The following is a 16,287-nucleotide window of genomic DNA, read 5'->3' on the forward strand; positions in this document are numbered from 1 at the left end:
GCACCAGGATGCGCAAGCGGGGACCAGGCAGCCTCATCCCACATCACCTCCCCTTCCCACTCCCCTCCGGCCCTGCCTTTCCTTAGCAGGAAGAGCCGCGGGGACACTGATCCACCACCAGCTCCACAGAACACAGGAACAAAACAAGGATAAAGGGAGAAGCCCTGAGACCTGCAGATTTCACCGGGAGCTTCTGCAGGGAAACAAAGCAGCAGACGTGAGGAATGCAAGTGGCCTATTTGCCCGGGCTGCTCTCTGCCTCCGGCAGCGCGGACATGCCTCGGCTTGTCGTTCCAGGAGCTTTTGTTGCTCGGGGCTGGGGGCCTCTTTGTTTCCTTTACCCTTTCGCCAGGCTTGGTCACAGCCCGGTATTAAATTATTCAAATGATCTCGCTGGGCTTCACAGCTGAACTCCTGTGTGGAGAGCCCAGGCTGCAAAATCCCAAGGGCTCCAGCCCTCGCCGGAGCCCCCGGCCCAGGACAAAGCACACTGGTTCACACTGGTTTCCCCAGTCTGGAGCAAAGGATCCCAATATTCAAGCTGGTGACACCTCCAGCCCCGGCACGGCAGCGCAAAGGTGTCATAAAGCCATAAAACCATCCACCTAACACCAGCACACCGATAAGAACGGTGGGGCGAGGTCCGCACCCCTGGATTTGGCAGCCCAGCTGGAGCAGGAAGAGCCTGGCTCCTGACGCAGTGGCATTTTGGTGCCACCGCTGACAAGACAAAGGGTGTCAGACCTCTGTCCTGCCTGCTGCTGTCCCAGCCAGCCCTCAGCCCTGGTAAGGCTGCAGGAGGAACACCAGCCCCTTCCTATGGGATGTGTATAAATGTGGTGTGGGGCGAGGGGAGCCCTGAGAGCTCTGCACAACAGAGGCAAGAGAAATCTGATGCTGGAAGGAGCTGGAGCTGCTGCCAGCTCCACACAGGGAGGAGAGGCAGCGGCCCAGAGGGGCTTTGAGGCAATTGAACCCAGCCCTGCAATCACCCTGGTGCCCAGGCTGGTCTGGGAGGGGAAAGCACCTTCCCCAACACCGGGCTGAGCCGTCCCCTTAACCTGCAGCGCAGGAAAGTGCCAAAGGACTGGCAGAACCTTTGAATTCCAGTCGGCTTCCTGGGATAGCAGGGTGTAATCACTTGAAAAGGCAGCTCCACAAGAAACAAAAAAGGCAGGGAAAAACCCATGCACCCACCCTGCCAGGAGCCAAACAGGGAGGCTGTGTCTGCAGCCAGGGCTGCACACGCCTCTCCCGGCCGGACGGGACCTGCTCCCTTCCCCAGCCGGAGCCTGGGAGGAGAGGGAAGAAAGGGCAGGAGACCTGCAGAAATTCATTACCTTCCACATGATAGAGGGATCAGTTGGCTTTTACCAGAGCCCGTCGAGGTTTCCCTCATTGAAAACAGGAAAGAATCACAAAAATAATTAGAGAGATTTCATCTCAGCCAGCTTATGAAAGCACCGACTTTATACACAACAGATTGGCAACAGCACAAAGATGGATGTGAAAGGCAAGAGCATTTGCAATGTCAGACAGATCAGAGACAGAAGCTCATCAAAAAATGGCCCAGGGCACATGTAAGTTAAAAAAAGAAAAGAAGAGGAAAAAAAATAAAGGAAAGGAAACGACCCTTCTGGAGACAAAAAACGTGACTCTTGTCCGTAACACATGGATGTGCCCCTCCTGCCTTAAAGATCCCTGGTGAAAGCTCATCAGCTCCCTGGAAAAATCTGGGTTAAAAAACTTCAAGTACTGACAATCCCTGGCTGTGTTTTGCTGCCTTCCCCAGCTCAGCTGGGAGCCAGTGAGCCGGTCAGCAGCAGGACTGAGGGGCCTGAGGACAAACGTCAGCTGGAAGATCCTCCAGCGAGCTCCTGGGGCCAGGGGATGCTGTAATTGGAAAGCTCCAGGCGGCATTTCGGGAGAGCTGTGCAGCACAGGGAGGCTGCTCGTGCAGAGCTCGGCCAGCCGTGCAGGCAGGACCCTCCAAAGTGTGCTCAATAAATGGGTGAAACGTTTTAGAGGGGGGATGGGAAAGGACAGACTTCTCTAATTAGCACAGAGGTTTGCATTTAGTCACCCAGCACAGCGCCTGGGGCCCTGACTCCAGACGCTGCTGTGCAAAGGCTGACAGCTCTCTCAGACACGGAGCTGTCAGCCTGGGCTTCGTAACCAGAAACAGTTTCCACAGAGGAAAACAACCTCTGTGCTCCTCACCCTTCCACACAGGCACTTCCAGCAGGAAGGGGAAGAGCCACGGTGTGACCCCCTGAAGGCACACAGGAGCTCTGGGGATGTCCACCCCATGGCATGTTCAGGGCAGCGACTCTCAGGCACTGGAGGTTCACAGTGACAATTCAATAAGTGAGACCAGCTCTGGTTCCTTGGGAACCATCGTTAGGAACTCTCTATTTGCAGACTGCTGCCTTCAGAGCGCAGCTGAGGAGCTCTGGAGCCTGGAGTGTGTCTGAGCCAGGCCACCGTGGGCAGCAGGAAGAGCAGGATGTGGCTGCTCTCACTCACTGGGAAGGCGATTCCTCCACAGCAGCTGAAACACAAAGGGTAAAGACCAAGATTTAGCTGGAAGCCCCACTTTGATGAAGCTACAAGAAACGTTCTGCCCCACACAGGCCTGATACCCAACAGATGGACACCACAATCCCTGTCCCCTTCCCTACAGGAAGCCATTGCAAGACCTCAGTAGTGGCACAAAGTTAGGCAACGCCCAGCACACAGAGCCCAAACAGGACGAAATGCAGTCTCTTGAGGCTTGTGCTCTCCTCCTCCTCCTCTCCAGCCTGGCTTCTCCCAGTTATTCTGTGTTTGCAGTGGGATTGAGAGGAGGGTGCAGCAGCAGCTCATGATAACCTGGGCAGCAGTCCAAGCCAGTCAAAAGCAGAGTTGGCCCCACAGGAGGAGCAGAACGGCCACCCCAAAGGTGGAGCACAGCTTGCCTGTGCCAGCACCCTCCCAGGCCAGATAACAGCCAGAGCTGACAGCAGCAATGACATCACATGTGTCACTGGATCTCCTGTTTTTGCTGGAGAAATTTCCAGGCAGATTGAGCTGTGTGAAAGCCCAAAGTCAGATCTCAGCTCTTTACAGAGCTCTTGATGCTTTTTTGCACACTGGTTGCTGAGGGATGCTGGGGCAGGCGAGGCTGTTGCCCTCACACCGCTGAGTTTGCACTCCCAGTACTGGGACAGGACAACGTTTCGGGCAGTTGGACAGCAGTGGGGCTACACAGTCCCTGCTCTTACAGTGCTGCAGGTGGGAGCCCATAAACCAGCTGCCACAGAGTGCAGGGCAACTCCAGCAGCGGAAGGGGAGAGCAGCCTGCAGTCTTCCTGTAGAGACAAAACCCTTTTACTCCCGTGACAAATGCCCTACTTGTTCCCGAGCCTGGGGACTTGGCCATTCCCGTCCCCTTCACGTGGCAACACACATCACATGAGAGCTGGGCACTCACAGGGGAGGAACGGGAGCCAGGGCCGATTCCGCTGCGCCGGGGCCATCAGCCGGGCCTCCTCCCCTCTGGGCTGTAATTAGCCTCCTTGAAGTGGGCTGAGACTGGAATCCCTCAGCCCAGGCTGAGGCCATAATCAGCCCAGCAGAGGAGGAAGAAAGGCCCCTGCAGCAGTCTGGGCCAGGCTCCCGTTGTACATCCAGGCAACGGAAGGGCAGGTCACGCCATGGGCACGTTTTAACTGCGCTGCGATGCTGCCTTTGGCCCGAGCAGAGAGGAACCACAAAACCATCACTATCTTTTCCAAACCACAATGGAAAGGCAGCAGCCAAAATGACGCCTCAAATCTCAGCTTCTATTTCAGCAGCATCAATTAGAGAACTGCTCTTTTTGGATACTCTGTGGGCCGCTGGCACGCCAGCTCCCCGCCGGCCGCAGCTTGGCCAGCCTACCTGTCTGGGAGTGCATGAGACAGCCTCTGCCATCCCTTTGCTCCCCTGGCCCAGTGGGAGAGGCAGTGTCACAGAGCTGAAGAGCAGAAGGGGAATTATTTTGGGCTTGAAGTTATTTCCATTCATCTACAGCTCGAGAAGGACTGGAATAACAGAGCTTACATGCCAGGGTTACTCGGCACAGCTCCGGTCACAAGGCATTGTGTCTGGCTGGGCCCTCATGGCAGGAATCACAGGGACAAAGCCTTTACTCACGCTTTACTGCCAGCAGTGTGTTCCCGTGGCAGCAGGCTACGGAGGTCACCAGGTATGGATGTGTCTCCTCCAGCTGCACCAGCCTCGGCACTCCCGTTTCCTCGTCCTTCCTGCCCAGGCGTCCCCGGGCTCCTTTCCCCCACGTGCACACCTCGCCATCTGTAGAGAGATGTAAACACCTCGCTGCACACCTGCCTTGACCACAGCAGAGCCAGAGGCCAGCCAGGGCTTGCTGCAGCTCAGGACATGGTGGCTTCAGCCTCACCTGCTCCGATGGCCACAGTGAAGGCATCCCCACAAGCCACCACGGTGACCTTCATCGTCTCCAGCCCCACAACCAGGTGGGGCACGCGGCTGTTGCGGGAGGAGTTGGTGCCCAGCTGCCCATGCTGGTTGCTCCCAAAGGTGTAACAGTGGCCAGAGGCTGACAGCAGAGACGAGAGACACAACTGGGTGTCACTTGGGACACACTGAAACCCCTGAAGCTCTTTGCTGTCTCAACACTGAGCATCCTGCTCCACAGAGCTTCAACATTGTGAGCAGGGTGTCTCTTGAGAGACTGCCCATGGGAAACAGGCAGAAGGAAGACAGGGAGAATGTAGGTGTCCCCCCTCTCAGAATTTGGGCACACAGCCTCACCTGTGACAGCAGCTGAATGTGCTGTGCCGATGTCAGCACACACAATGGGCTCTTGGTTCAAGGGGGCTGACTGGGCACACACAAACACAGTGGCCTCCTCCACCTGGTCCTCTGGGGAGGGCTCCTCTGCTGAGCTGATCCGGTCTAGGCCCAGCTTGTTACACCTGAACAGGGAAAATCTCAGGCTGAACGTAGCCTGGCACAGACACCCCAGAGACACATCCTGCCCTGGAATAACCACACCATCAGCAGCATGATGCTGAGGGGTAGGATCACACAGGGATGTTTTCTGGAGCTCCTTGGTCACAACACGGACAGGCCCAGGAGGGTAAAATGTAGAGCATAGACCCTCACCCCTCTTACCTGTTGCTCCCACAAGCAAGGATCTGGTTCTTCACTGTGAGGACCATGGAGGAATCAATGCCACAGATGACCTTCTGAGCCTCGTGCTCTGGAGGGACTGTGACCTGCTGGGGGCAGTTGTGGCACTCCAGGGTGCCCAGCCCAAGGCGACCTGGCAGGAGGAACAGAGCAGGGAACAGCTGATGGCAACACACACCCTGAGCACAGCACTGACACAGCTGCTGCAAAAGCCCAGCCTGGGATCCCAGAAAGCAGCAAAACCCAAAGCATGGGGGCCCTGGTATGCAGCAAAACAGCTGCAGCTCTTCCACACCCACCCACCCTGGCACATCTGGAGGGGACTGAGGGCAAGCAGGGCCAGCAAAGGGAGTGGGAACAGGCACAAGCCCTGTTCTGCAAAACAGACATCTCTTACCATTATCCCCCCTGCCCCAGGCAAACACTTCCCGTTCGTTGGAGACCGCCAGGACGTGAGACGCTCCACAGGCCACCTGCACCATCTCGTAGCCCAACAGAGCCTCCACAATCTTGGGCTGGCAGGGGAAGAGCAGCAGCCGTCAGCCGAGACCTCCCAGCCTGCCCGGCTGCTCCCATTCCTCCCACCCGGCCCCCCCAGACTCAACACAGTGCTGGCAGCATCCCAGTTTTCATCCAACACAAACAACAGAGAAATGTCTTTTTTTTTTTTTTTTTGTTCCAAACAGTCTTCAAAGGGATAAGAGACTACGTGCACGCAGCACAGAAGATAATGCAAACATCTCTGGGGCGGAAGAAAGCAGCCAGCACAAGAGTTTGGAGAGGGAAGAGGTTCAGCAAGGGCTGGGATTCACTCCCCTGCCCATGTGGGGAGTGCCAGGGGCTGTGAACGCCTGCTCCGAGCAGGCAGGGGCTTGGTGCAGGATGCGTTGGCTCAAAGGCTCTCAAAGGCTCTCCTGCAGAGGAGTTGTGAGTTAACAGCTCAGATTCGTTAGGGTGTGGAGGGACCAGGATCTCCACATTTCACCCAGCCCCTGCTGTGACCTGCTGTTAGATCTGACACCTCGCCTCATACTCATTATCCTCCTCAAGTGAAAAGCACCGTTTGCTGGGATCTGGCTGCTGCTTCCGACTGGTCTCCCCTCCCCAGCCATAAGCAGGGAGCAGCTCAGCTCTGGGAGGAGCAGGAACAAATGGGCCAGCTGACCACAGTGACAAATGGCACCAGTCCCCGGGCTCGGCTGGAAGCCATCGGCTGCTGCCACATCCGAGGGCAGGCGAGGAAGAAGCTGGAAGGGAGCAATGAGCCCTCAAACCCAGTGTTCTGAGCCAATCGGAAACACACAGCTCTTCTTTAAATACTGGCTCTTTTGAAAAATAACTTTTCTCAGTGAACCCTGGCAGCTGCAGGCCAAGAGTGAAGCAGGCAGGTGTGTGATTGGAGGCAGGCTCCAAGCTGGGAGCCTGCCAACAGCAACCACAAGGCATCTCTTGACTTCCCCCACGCTCAAAGGGATCATTGTGTAGGGGGGGGATAGAAAGAGAGAGGCAGGTTGGGTCTTTTAAAACCCGCAGTGACAGGGAAAGGAGGGGGAGGGGGTCAGATGCCAGAGCATGCCTGGGATGCACATCCCTGGAGCTGGGATGAGCCTGCTCACGTGGGGCAGAATCCACGATCTATCCTTTACCCTGGAGGAGCAGCACGCCCAGCACCCTTTCCACCAACCTGGCTCACATCCGTGAAGTTTCCGTGCCCCAAACAGCCATTGCTGCCGCTGCCGAAGGTCATGATTATCCCCCTGTCTGGAGGAGCAGAAAGAAGCCTTGTCAGTGGCACACGTGAGGCCTTGCACGGCACACGTGAGGCCCCACGAGGCGACACAGCCGAGGGGTGGCCGTGGCTCCCAGGACATTGGACCCACTCTGACTCAGAACGAGCTGCAGGAGTCACAAGTCTTGAGTGAGCTTCCAAGGAGCTGCAGGAGCTTCCAGGCAGCTGCAGGAGCTTCCAGGGAGCAGCAGCCTCACCATGCTCCAAGGGCTCAGTGAACAAACAGCAGTGATAAGAGTGCTGAGATAACACTGCTGCAGCTGTGTACGCAGGAGCTGCAAACCCCACGGTCTGTCAAGGTGTTAAAGCCACATAGGCACTCCCTGAGCAGCTGCCCAGCAGAGGGGTGGCAGGAAACATCATGGGAGGTAGGATAAACACATGGCCGTGGAGTTTGTCCACTGCATATCTGCTGCCCTGACCTCGGCAGAAGAGCAAACAGAGCTCCCACAGCACCACTGGGAGGGCTTTGCTCCTCAAACATGGCCTTGGACTGGTGTGCGTGCTCCCCTTCCACCCAGAACACTTCCTGGACTGCTCTGAGGGGGCTTCAAACCCTGCTATCCTGCAGTTTGAGCACAACCAGTCTTGCAGCAGCTCACGCTGACTCCTCACTGTGACACCAGTCACTGCTGGTCACTGCGTGTGCCTGCGTCACGCTCACAGAGTATGTGACACAGATGTTCCTCACACTGCACCCCCCACTGTCAGTTCTGGTTCCAGGTAACACCAGTGCAACCAGGACAACAAGCACAGGAGATTTCACAGAATCATAGAATAATTTATGGAAAAAAGTAATGGAAAAAGACCTTTAAGATCCTCTAAAGTCCAACTGTTTGTGGCCTTCCCCATACCAGGCAGTTTGGGACCAAGTTGACCAGTGTGGCATCACAGGAGGACCATGTCTGCCATTTCTGACCTCCACCTGATGCTACATGAGAGGCCAAGAGGCCCCTGTGTCACCCCAGCCCAGAGCATCTCTCTGGTTCCTCTCTGAGCAGGCTCCCCGGGCAGTCCCACTGGGTTTTAGGGGGTTCTGGGACTCGGGCAGGTGAAGGCAGGAGGCAGCAGCTCACCTGTGAGGCAGGCTGTGAAAAGATCACCGCAGGACACGTGTTTGATGGTCACTCCAGACTGGCCCTCCAGAAAGCGGGACACAAACTGAGGCTGGAGCTGCTCGGTGGCTCCTGGGAGAGAAGGGCCCCCAGCAGCACCCATGGGAGGAGCCTGATGGAGAGAAGCCATGGAAGAGCTGGCTTGGAGAACACTGATGAACCCCTTCCCACAGGTTTATCAGCATTACCCACACCCTGGCTGGGACTGCAGTCCTGGAGGAGGCAATGCCAGGGTCTGTGAGTGAGCAGAAATTCCTCCTTCACAGAAATCACACATCCGAGGCCTCCACAGCCACTGCCTGCCCCAGGTTCCCTGCACTCACCTCCCACAGGATGAGCCTCCCGGATTTGGTGACCCCAGCCTTCTGTGTCCTGCCAGCAGAGACCTGCACCACCTCGGTGTTCAGCATGGGTAGGCGGAGAGGGGTGGTGATCCCACTGCCCCACGTGTAGATGGATGACAGTGGAGGTGGGATTCCTGTCCTGGCTGAACCACATCGGACACCTGTGGGGCACACAGAAATCATTAGTGTGGATTCCTGACTCTCCTCCCACAGGAAAAGCGATGGTACCAGCCAGTCCAGGTGCCAGCACAGCTGCCAGAGCCAGACCAGTGCTGGTCCAAGGGGCTGCAGGGCTCCTCCAGGGCTCAAGGAAGGTGACATCTTTTAAGTTCCTCTCTCCAGAACCTTGAGTGCCTCTCTGACTTGTGTCACCCAAAGGAAAGGGTCCTTCCAAATGGAGCTGAGTTGAACACACCATGCCAGAACTCACCCCTTGGCCTGGCACTGCTTGCCCGTCCCCCTGTCCGGCTGTGGGTCACTGCTGGCACCGGAGCCAAGGGCTTTTCAGGCCTGCCAAACCAAAATCCAGCCTTTAATGTCCTGCAGAGCTCTGGATCACAGAATGTCTGGGCAGAGCTACAGCAGAAACCATGGCTGAATCACCCACAGCACTGCTCGGTGCTTTGAACAACCTGAGAGAGGGGAGTTGGCACCAGTTCACTTCCCCCTGTGCTCACAACTCTCTGTTTGCTGTCACTGTGATGACAAGCCCACACCTGCTGTGGCACCTGCCTGGCTCTGAGCCCCTGGGCCAGGCTCAGCTAGCAGCAGCTGCACATTGGGCAGCACAGCAGAGCTGCATTGGGAAAATGCTCTTTTTGGAGCTCAGAACAGAGGCAGTGAGCTGGTCAGACATGTTGTGGGCTGTGGCAGCCCGTCCCAAGGGACACTGAGGTGGCAGTGTCACTTGCCTCCTCATTTTGACGCTGCCCACGTCTGTGTAGAGGTTCAGGAGGGGCCGAATGCAGATGGCCTGGGCCATGATCTCATTCAGCTGGGGCCGCTTGGAAGGATCCAGGTTGAGCATGCTGAGGATAAGCTGGCGCAGGTCGGGGCTGTATCGATCCGATATTGGGGCAAACGTCCCGCTCATGATCTTCAACACTAAGGCAGGAAGGTTCTGGAGAGAAAACAAGAGACAAACAGTGGCTGGGCAGTCAGGGGCGAGGCCAAGGAGGAAGGAGCTCTCAGCACTGCCCTCTGCCTTCACACTTCCCGGCTCGCTGAGAAGCGATCCCAGCATACATTTTCACCTCTGTGAGGGGCCACAGCTCCCTGTGCTACGTGTAAACCATAACCCTCTTACCGCAGCTTCAAAAGCCCTCTTGAGGCTGGCGAGCTCGTAGAGCACACAGCCCAGGGCCCAGATGTCACTCTTCTGGTTGTAAGGCTTCCCTTCACAGAGCTCTGGGGAGATGTAGCACGGCGTTCCCACCACCTACAAGAGACAAAAATTCACCACAGTGCAGTGAAACTGGGGCAGAGAGGTGGAAAGAGGAAGGCTTGGTGCAGAGCTGGCTGGAACACCACCACCTAAAGCTCCACAGAGCTGGGCTTTTGTTCCCTTGGCATCAACAGCTGCCTGACAATCTCAGTGAAAAACATGAGGATTTGCCTTTCCAGTGACACATCCAGTAATTGCCTCTAATTTTGCTTCTATCCACTTGAGAGAATCAGAGCCCAGAGCACTGAGCGTGATACAAACGTCTGGTCAGATTAGCCCAGGTGGGGAAAGACGCTCAAATGTCAAGCAGAGAAAGGAGATTAAGGCAGGACGGGAGCGCACAGGCAGGAATTTATTTGCCAAGGATGTGTCAGACGAGTCTGCAAACACCACCCCCAGCAGGAGCCACCCTGTCTGCCCTCACCAGTGGGCCCAGACACCCCATCCTCTCCCAGCTTCGGGCAGGTCTTTCTTACCTTTCTGCAGCCCACAGAGCCACAGCAAACTCGGGCATGAAGATAGCAGCCCATATAAACTCCAAGGAACAAAGCAGCACTGCCTAAAGCCACTTCCAAGAGACTATTGTGAGCCAAATCCAGAGTTTCCAGCCTGCTGCCATGGGATAAGAAGCTCCCCTGCCACTCACCGTGTAGGCTTTGCTCTTGCTGCTCAAGATTTTGGAGATGCCAAAGTCTCCGATTTTGACGATCATGCGATGCTTGTCCAGGAGGATGTTCTGGGTCTTCAGGTCACGGTGCAGGATCTGCTTGGTGTGCACATGGTGCAGGGCCAGGAGGATCTGCACGAAGAAGTGCAGGATGGTGTCCTCATCCAGCAAGGAATTGCAGCGCTTGTGGATGAACTCTGCCAGAGTGCCCCCTGCAAGGAACAACAAAGGGCTGTGGGCATGGGGGGCTGCACAGGACAGCACAAAGCTGGCCTAAAACTGGGGGGATTTCGCCATTTTGGCATCCTAACAAGCCAAGCATGTGGGAAAAACACATCCTGGTGGCACACACAGCACATCCTCCAATGCTCCTGAACAATGGCAGCACAGCTGGTGGGAGGAAGAAACAGCCAGAGAGAAGTTACTGTTGACATATTATCAAAAGCAGCAGGAAAAGAAACACTAAAATTACAGCTCTTGGAACAGGACATAAACCTCGAAGGCAGAACAAGCTCAGCCTGTTCTGCAGAGGAGAATTCCTGCAGTCCAAGAGGCCACGTGGCACAGAGAGGCCCCTGTCAGGAAGGGGAGGTCCAGATTCAGGGCTCACGAACAGCTTTTAGCAAACCCTCATGCAAATGTGGATTTCATCTGAAACTCCACAAGAAATCTTGTTAGAAATGTGGGGCCAACAGAGTTGAAATGTGCCTGAAACCTGAGCCAAGATGGTAACACGCTGATCAGGGACAGAGGGGTTTGAAATCTCCTTGTTTTGGATATGATTAGCAGGTGTAAGGCATATAATCATGGAATGGCTGGGGTTGGAAGAGACCTTGAGAGGTCACTGCTCAAGCAGGGCCACTGAGATTGTCCAGTTCCAGGACCTCTCTTCTGGGTATTTCCAAGGATGGTGACTCCACCACCTCTCTGGTAAACCTGCACCAATGCTTGGTCACTTGGCTCATGGTCAACTTAGTGTCTACCAGGAACCCCAGATACTTTTCTACAAAAATATCTGCTCAAGAGAGACATGCTTGGACTCCTGGCGGGCCAAAGCACAGGATCTTCACAAGGAGCACAACGTGAGGCCACAGCAGCTTGACCCAAAGAGAGCCAAGTGCTTGGCATCCCCTGGACCTGCAGAGGAGCCAGCACTAGGGGACAGCAGGGCCCACCTGGGGCGTATTCCATGGCGATCATGAGCGCCTTGTCCTCCAGGAAGTTCTCGTAGTACTCGATGACGTTGGGGTGGCTGAGCAGCTTGAGGACCTGGCACTCGTTCTGTGCTGCCAGCCGCTCATCCTTGCTCATCTGCTCCACCGGGATCTGCTTCAGGATCACCAGCTTCTGGTCAGCCTTGCGCAGACACAGGTGCACGATGCTGCGGGGACAGGGACGGGGCCTCAGCGCGGGGACGGGGCACACAACGCAGGGCCTGGCCACCACCCTGGGGTGACACAGATCGCCTGCAATCCCCGCGCCCCGGGGTGTCACACGCTCCGTGCCGTGTCCCCCTGGGTGCCACACCCCGGCCGACCCCCGCATGGCCACAAGCCCTTCGCTGCCAAAGGGGCGCGGCTTAAAGGCCTCCCGCTCCGAGGTAAAAGGGCTGGAGACCTCCCCATCGCCCATCGCCGGCGCCCCTCACCCGAAGGCCCCTCTCCCCACCACCCGGATCCGCTCGTATTTCTCCATCCCTGGGCCCGGCTCCTGTCGTTTCCACGGAGACACTTCCGCGCTGCTACGGCGTCCGCGGGCAGACAAACCGCGCCGTGCGTGTAAGGCCGAGGGGGCTCCGTGTTTCGGCCGGGAGCGGGGGGAAAACGCCACCCCCCGCTTGGGTGGGCACCCCAGTGCCACCGGGAGCCAAACCCTCTTGGGCAGCACACAGGGAGGGAGGTTTGGGGTGCGCTGGGCTGCCCGCCCCGACTGGGGGATGCCAGCAGGACCCCCCGCACCCCCAGAGAGCGGCGGCGTCCCCAGCTGCCTCCAGCCCCGAGTCTGGAGGGGCACCCCATTGCGGGGGGCTGCGCTGCTGCACAAGGGGCACGAGTCCCCTCCGTGTCCCCCCCCCCCCCCCCCCCGCAACCTGCTTTAGACCCCCAGGACCATCAGCACTCCCGGGGCCAGCCGTGATAGCTGCTGTAGCACAGAAGGAGGTCCTGCCCTGCACCCAGGAGTGGCAGCCACTGTGCTGGAGTGGGGACAGTGACAGTGGTGGCACTGCCACGTGGCCCTGCTGCCATCTAGCGACAGGCTCACCGGGGAGGGGGGTCAGCCCCCCTCGAGCCAGCCAGCGCCCTGCACAGTGAGGCAGCGATGGGGCAGGACCCCCCTACCCAGGAACCAGCACGCCGCCGCGTTTCGGTGCCCACAGAGCCGGCCTCACTCTACTGCCACGCTGGAATTAGGGGGCACCTTTGCGTGCCCCAGTCCACCCCGCCCTGGTTCCTCCCCTTGTCTTCAGGTGAGCGTTTGTGGCTGCTCCCACTACTTTTCCAAACACGACGGTTTCCCCCACACCACGCGCTGCAACCACCGGCGACAGCCACACCGTGCCGGGGACACACACACGGCGTAGAACAGATGTGCTGGGCCCACGCCAGCTGCGCATCACTGTGGCAGATGTGCAGCGCCCAGCACAGACGGGCAACGTCTGCCACTCATACGCTGCACCCACCTTCCCGCGCTGCCCAGTACAACATCCGACACCCACGCGTGCGGTGTCGCGCACACACGTGCAATTCCACGCCCGTTCAGCAAACAAGCCCACAGCCCGCACACCTGCGAACCCCGCACGGGTGCGGCCCCGGGCAGGGGCACCGGCACAGCCCGGGCAGCGGCACCGGCACACCCCGGGCACCGGCACAGCCCGGGCAGCGCCCCCGCCGCGCTCCGCACACGTGCGCGCCCCGCCCCGCGCCTACGAGCGCTCACACACGGGCGGGGGGCGTGGCCAGCGCGCCGCTCATCAATGAATGGCGCGGCCACGCCCCTCACAGCCGCCCAACCCCGCGCAGGCGCGCGCGGGGAGGCGTGGCCAGCGCGGGGGGCGTGTCCAATTGGAAGGCGTGGCTCCGCAAGCGCGCGGGGGGGCGTGGCCAGCGCTGAGGTGGGGTCGGCGGGGAGGGGGCGCGGCCCCGGGGCCCCGCCCGCCGCCGCCGCGGCCGCGCGCCGCCGGACTGGGCGCGATGGGCCCGGGCTGGCGGGCGGCCTCGGCGGCGTTGGTGGGCGGCAGCGTGGCGATCTTCGGGGCTCTACGCCGGTTGGCTCTGGCTCTGCCCCAGCCCGCCGCCGTGCGGAGCCGTCCCGGCCGCGTCTGGCGCTGGCGGAACCTCCTCGTCTCTTTCGCACACTCCGTGCTGGCCGGGCTATGGGCCCTCCTCAGGTACCGGGCAGCGCGGCGGGCGCACGCTGCGAACTGGGCACCCTGGGGAGGGGGCAGGGGGCTGGGGGTCCTCGTGTTCCCCGTGCCGGAGCCTAGGCTGACCCCTTTCCTTCTCTCCTCACCCCCAGCCTCTGGCACTCTCCGGAGCTGCTCTCCGACATCCAGGACGGCTACAGCGTCTCAGGGCACCTGCTGGTCTGCTTTTCCTCAGGTAAGGAGCCAGGCAGGGCAATGGCCGCAGCCACCCCGCCGGGCTCTGCTCACTCCCTGCTCAGCCTCGCCCGGTATGCGGGCTCGGGATGAGCCCCCGGCTCAAGGGCTGGGCAGCTCCATGCCTCCTGCCTTAATCACGAGCGTGGAGCCCACAGGCTGCCAACCCCCAGGGAATAGCCGTCTCTGCATACCCAGACGGGGTGGAGGTGTTTCTGACACCTGGAAAGCAGTCATACCACCTTCCTCCTCCTCGCTGCTCCTCCTTTCCACAATGGGTCACAGTGCACAAGCCAGACCCTCTAAATGCTTTCCTTCATCCCACAGGCTACTTCATCCATGACACCCTTGACATCATCTTCAACCATCAGTCCCGCTCCTCTTGGGAGTATCTGGTGCACCATGCCATGGTGAGTATGGCCAGCACGGGGGGCTACCATACACCTCGGGGCTCAGCCCACCCAGGTTTCATGGGCTATGGCAGGGCAAGCTGGAGCCCTTCCCTCTGCCTCGCCCTGGCTGCCAGGTAGGCTCTTCATCAACAAGGCAAGGGCGCCTGGCAGGGCAGGACGCCTGCCAGCATCGGCTCCCAGCGCCTGGAGCCAGCCAGGCTGCCGAGCTGGGAGGGGGAAGAGCTGGAGGCTCGTCCCAGTGCAGGGAGGTGTAACTGGTCCTGGGGGATCTGGCTTTCCAGACTGGTTTTCTCTCTAAGCTCAGGTGCCTGGCTGGGATCTCTGGGTGGGGGGAACAGCACAGTCTGCTCTTGCTGAGGGGTGGGGAAGGACTCGCTTTCCCCAGGGCAAGGCGAGCTGACCCTGCTCTGTGTTGTGTGTGTGTCCCAGGCCATCTCTGCCTTCGTCTCACTCATCGTCACAGGCCGCTTCTTGGTGGCAGCGGTGCTGCTGCTGCTGGTGGAGGTGAGCAACATCTTCCTCACGGTGCGCATGCTGCTGAAGATGAGCAACGTGCCTTCCCTGGCGCTCTACGAGGCCAACAAGTACATCAACCTGGTGATGTACTTCGCCTTCCGCCTGGCGCCCCAGGCTTACCTCACCTGGTACTTCCTCCGCTACGTGGAGGTGCAGGGCCAGGGTGCCTTCCTCACCGCCAACCTCCTGCTGCTCGACGCCATGATCCTCATGTACTTCTCCCGCCTCCTCCGCTCCGATTTTTTCCCCTCCCTGCGCAAGGGCTCTGCAGGGAGAGATGTAGACGGTGAGAAGTTTCTGATAGACTGAGACGTGCGCGCCGAGAGGGACCCAGGCTCCGGCTCCTGGAAGTTTTGGGCTCTCCGAAGCTGCTCTGATGTGCCTTAGGGCTCGCTCCCTGGCCCAGGCCCTGCCTTCACCCGCTCTGCTGCTTAAAAGCACTTCCCTGCTGGACCAGCCGGACAGCTTCACTGAGCTGCAGGGATGCTGCCAAAGCCAGAGGCACGGCCGATGGAGAAGCAGCCCAAGCCAGCTTCCCTGCAGGCAGCTGGAGGGTCAGGGGCGGCTGCGCTTCGCAGTTGATGGCCTGGGAGGGTTGCGAGGGAGGGGACGAGGCCCTCCCGTGGTGATGTTGGGTGTTCCGTGCATTAAAATCGGTCTGTTTACTGCTGCCGCAGCACACCTGGGCTGGCTCTTCTGTGGGGCAGAGCAGGTCGGGGACTCCCCCTGGGCCAGGGCTGTGGGAAAGGATGTGTCCCATTCCCAGAGGAGGGCTGGCAGTTCTTGGGGAGGGAGAGGGCACATTTCTGCTGCCCGCTTTGTTCTAGGGACCCTCGAGCCTGCTGGGTCCTGCCAACCCAGCTGAGCTTTGAACAGCACAACTCCGTCCCTCGCATGGATGGGTTCCCCTCCTCTTCCTCATTCCTCTGCTCTTCCAGAGACCCAGGGTTGTGCACGGAACAGTTGAGGGGAAGCAAGCACGGTACCAAGCCTTGTGGCAGTGCCTGACCTGCCTGTCTCCAGAGGAGCCTGGCTGGGCTGTGTGACTCACCCGGCAGCCACGTGAAGTGGAGCTGGCATGGAAAAGCCTTGTGAGGCCATGAGCTCTTCCTGGAAGATTGCTGCATGCTTGCATCCCCTGGAGCGATCTTCACTGGCACAGTGCAGCTGCAGCCCCGTGAGCATGCTGGGCCCTCACCTGCAGC

General features: G+C 59.0%; 2 protein-coding genes across 4 annotated transcripts; one reads left to right on the forward strand and one right to left on the reverse strand.

Annotated features, from left to right (window-relative positions):
• Positions 1–1,448: 1,448 nt before the first annotated feature.
• On the reverse strand, positions 1,449–13,389 carry NEK8 (NIMA related kinase 8). 3 transcript variants are annotated; one of them, XM_048324867.1, is made up of 15 exons: positions 13,236–13,389; positions 11,731–11,936; positions 10,535–10,767; positions 9,751–9,882; positions 9,356–9,564; positions 8,875–8,954; positions 8,424–8,605; positions 8,062–8,212; positions 6,881–6,957; positions 5,594–5,711; positions 5,179–5,329; positions 4,816–4,979; positions 4,442–4,600; positions 4,177–4,335; positions 1,449–2,551 (listed from the first exon to the last, which is right to left on the reverse strand). In XM_048324867.1, exons 2-15 carry the CDS (start codon positions 11,864–11,866, stop codon positions 2,523–2,525), a joined length of 1,980 nt encoding a protein of 659 aa, XP_048180824.1. In that variant the 5' UTR covers positions 11,867–11,936; positions 13,236–13,389; the 3' UTR covers positions 1,449–2,522. The 3 variants fall into 3 exon arrangements, with proteins under 3 accessions (XP_048180824.1, XP_048180822.1, XP_048180823.1); XM_048324865.1 differs by lacking the exon at positions 13,236–13,389 and adding an exon at positions 12,204–12,356; XM_048324866.1 differs by lacking the exons at positions 1,449–2,551; positions 13,236–13,389 and adding exons at positions 2,558–3,997; positions 12,204–12,357.
• Positions 13,390–13,728: 339 nt separating this feature from the next.
• On the forward strand, positions 13,729–15,761 carry TLCD1 (TLC domain containing 1). Its single transcript, XM_048324976.1, has 4 exons — positions 13,729–13,943; positions 14,072–14,154; positions 14,481–14,563; positions 14,996–15,761. Exons 1-4 carry the CDS (start codon positions 13,747–13,749, stop codon positions 15,389–15,391), a joined length of 759 nt encoding a protein of 252 aa, XP_048180933.1. The 5' UTR covers positions 13,729–13,746; the 3' UTR covers positions 15,392–15,761.
• The last annotated feature ends 526 nt before the right edge of the window (positions 15,762–16,287 follow it).

The sequence above is a fragment of the Corvus hawaiiensis genome, chromosome 20 (assembly GCF_020740725.1).
Source record: "Corvus hawaiiensis isolate bCorHaw1 chromosome 20, bCorHaw1.pri.cur, whole genome shotgun sequence".
Taxonomy (NCBI): Eukaryota; Metazoa; Chordata; class Aves; order Passeriformes; family Corvidae; genus Corvus; species Corvus hawaiiensis.

What these genes read in the sequence shown, in the direction of transcription:
- NEK8 (XM_048324865.1), bottom strand. Translation starts at nt 12,250, where the DNA reads ATGGAGAAATACGAGCGGATCCGGGTGGTGGGGAGAGGGGCCTTCGG. An exon ending in AAGCAGTGCCAGGCCAAGGG is followed by an intron (nt 8,606 to 8,874) that starts GTGAGTTCTGGC and finishes TGTGCCCCACAG; the next exon opens with GTGTCCGATGTGGTTCAGCC. An exon ending in ACTTCACGGATGTGAGCCAG is followed by an intron (nt 5,712 to 6,880) that starts GTTGGTGGAAAG and finishes TTCCCCTGCCAG; the next exon opens with CCCAAGATTGTGGAGGCTCT.
- TLCD1 (XM_048324976.1), top strand. Translation starts at nt 13,747, where the DNA reads ATGGGCCCGGGCTGGCGGGCGGCCTCGGCGGCGTTGGTGGGCGGCAGC. An exon ending in GCTGGTCTGCTTTTCCTCAG is followed by an intron (nt 14,155 to 14,480) that starts GTAAGGAGCCAG and finishes TTCATCCCACAG; the next exon opens with GCTACTTCATCCATGACACC. An exon ending in ATCTGGTGCACCATGCCATG is followed by an intron (nt 14,564 to 14,995) that starts GTGAGTATGGCC and finishes TGTGTGTCCCAG; the next exon opens with GCCATCTCTGCCTTCGTCTC.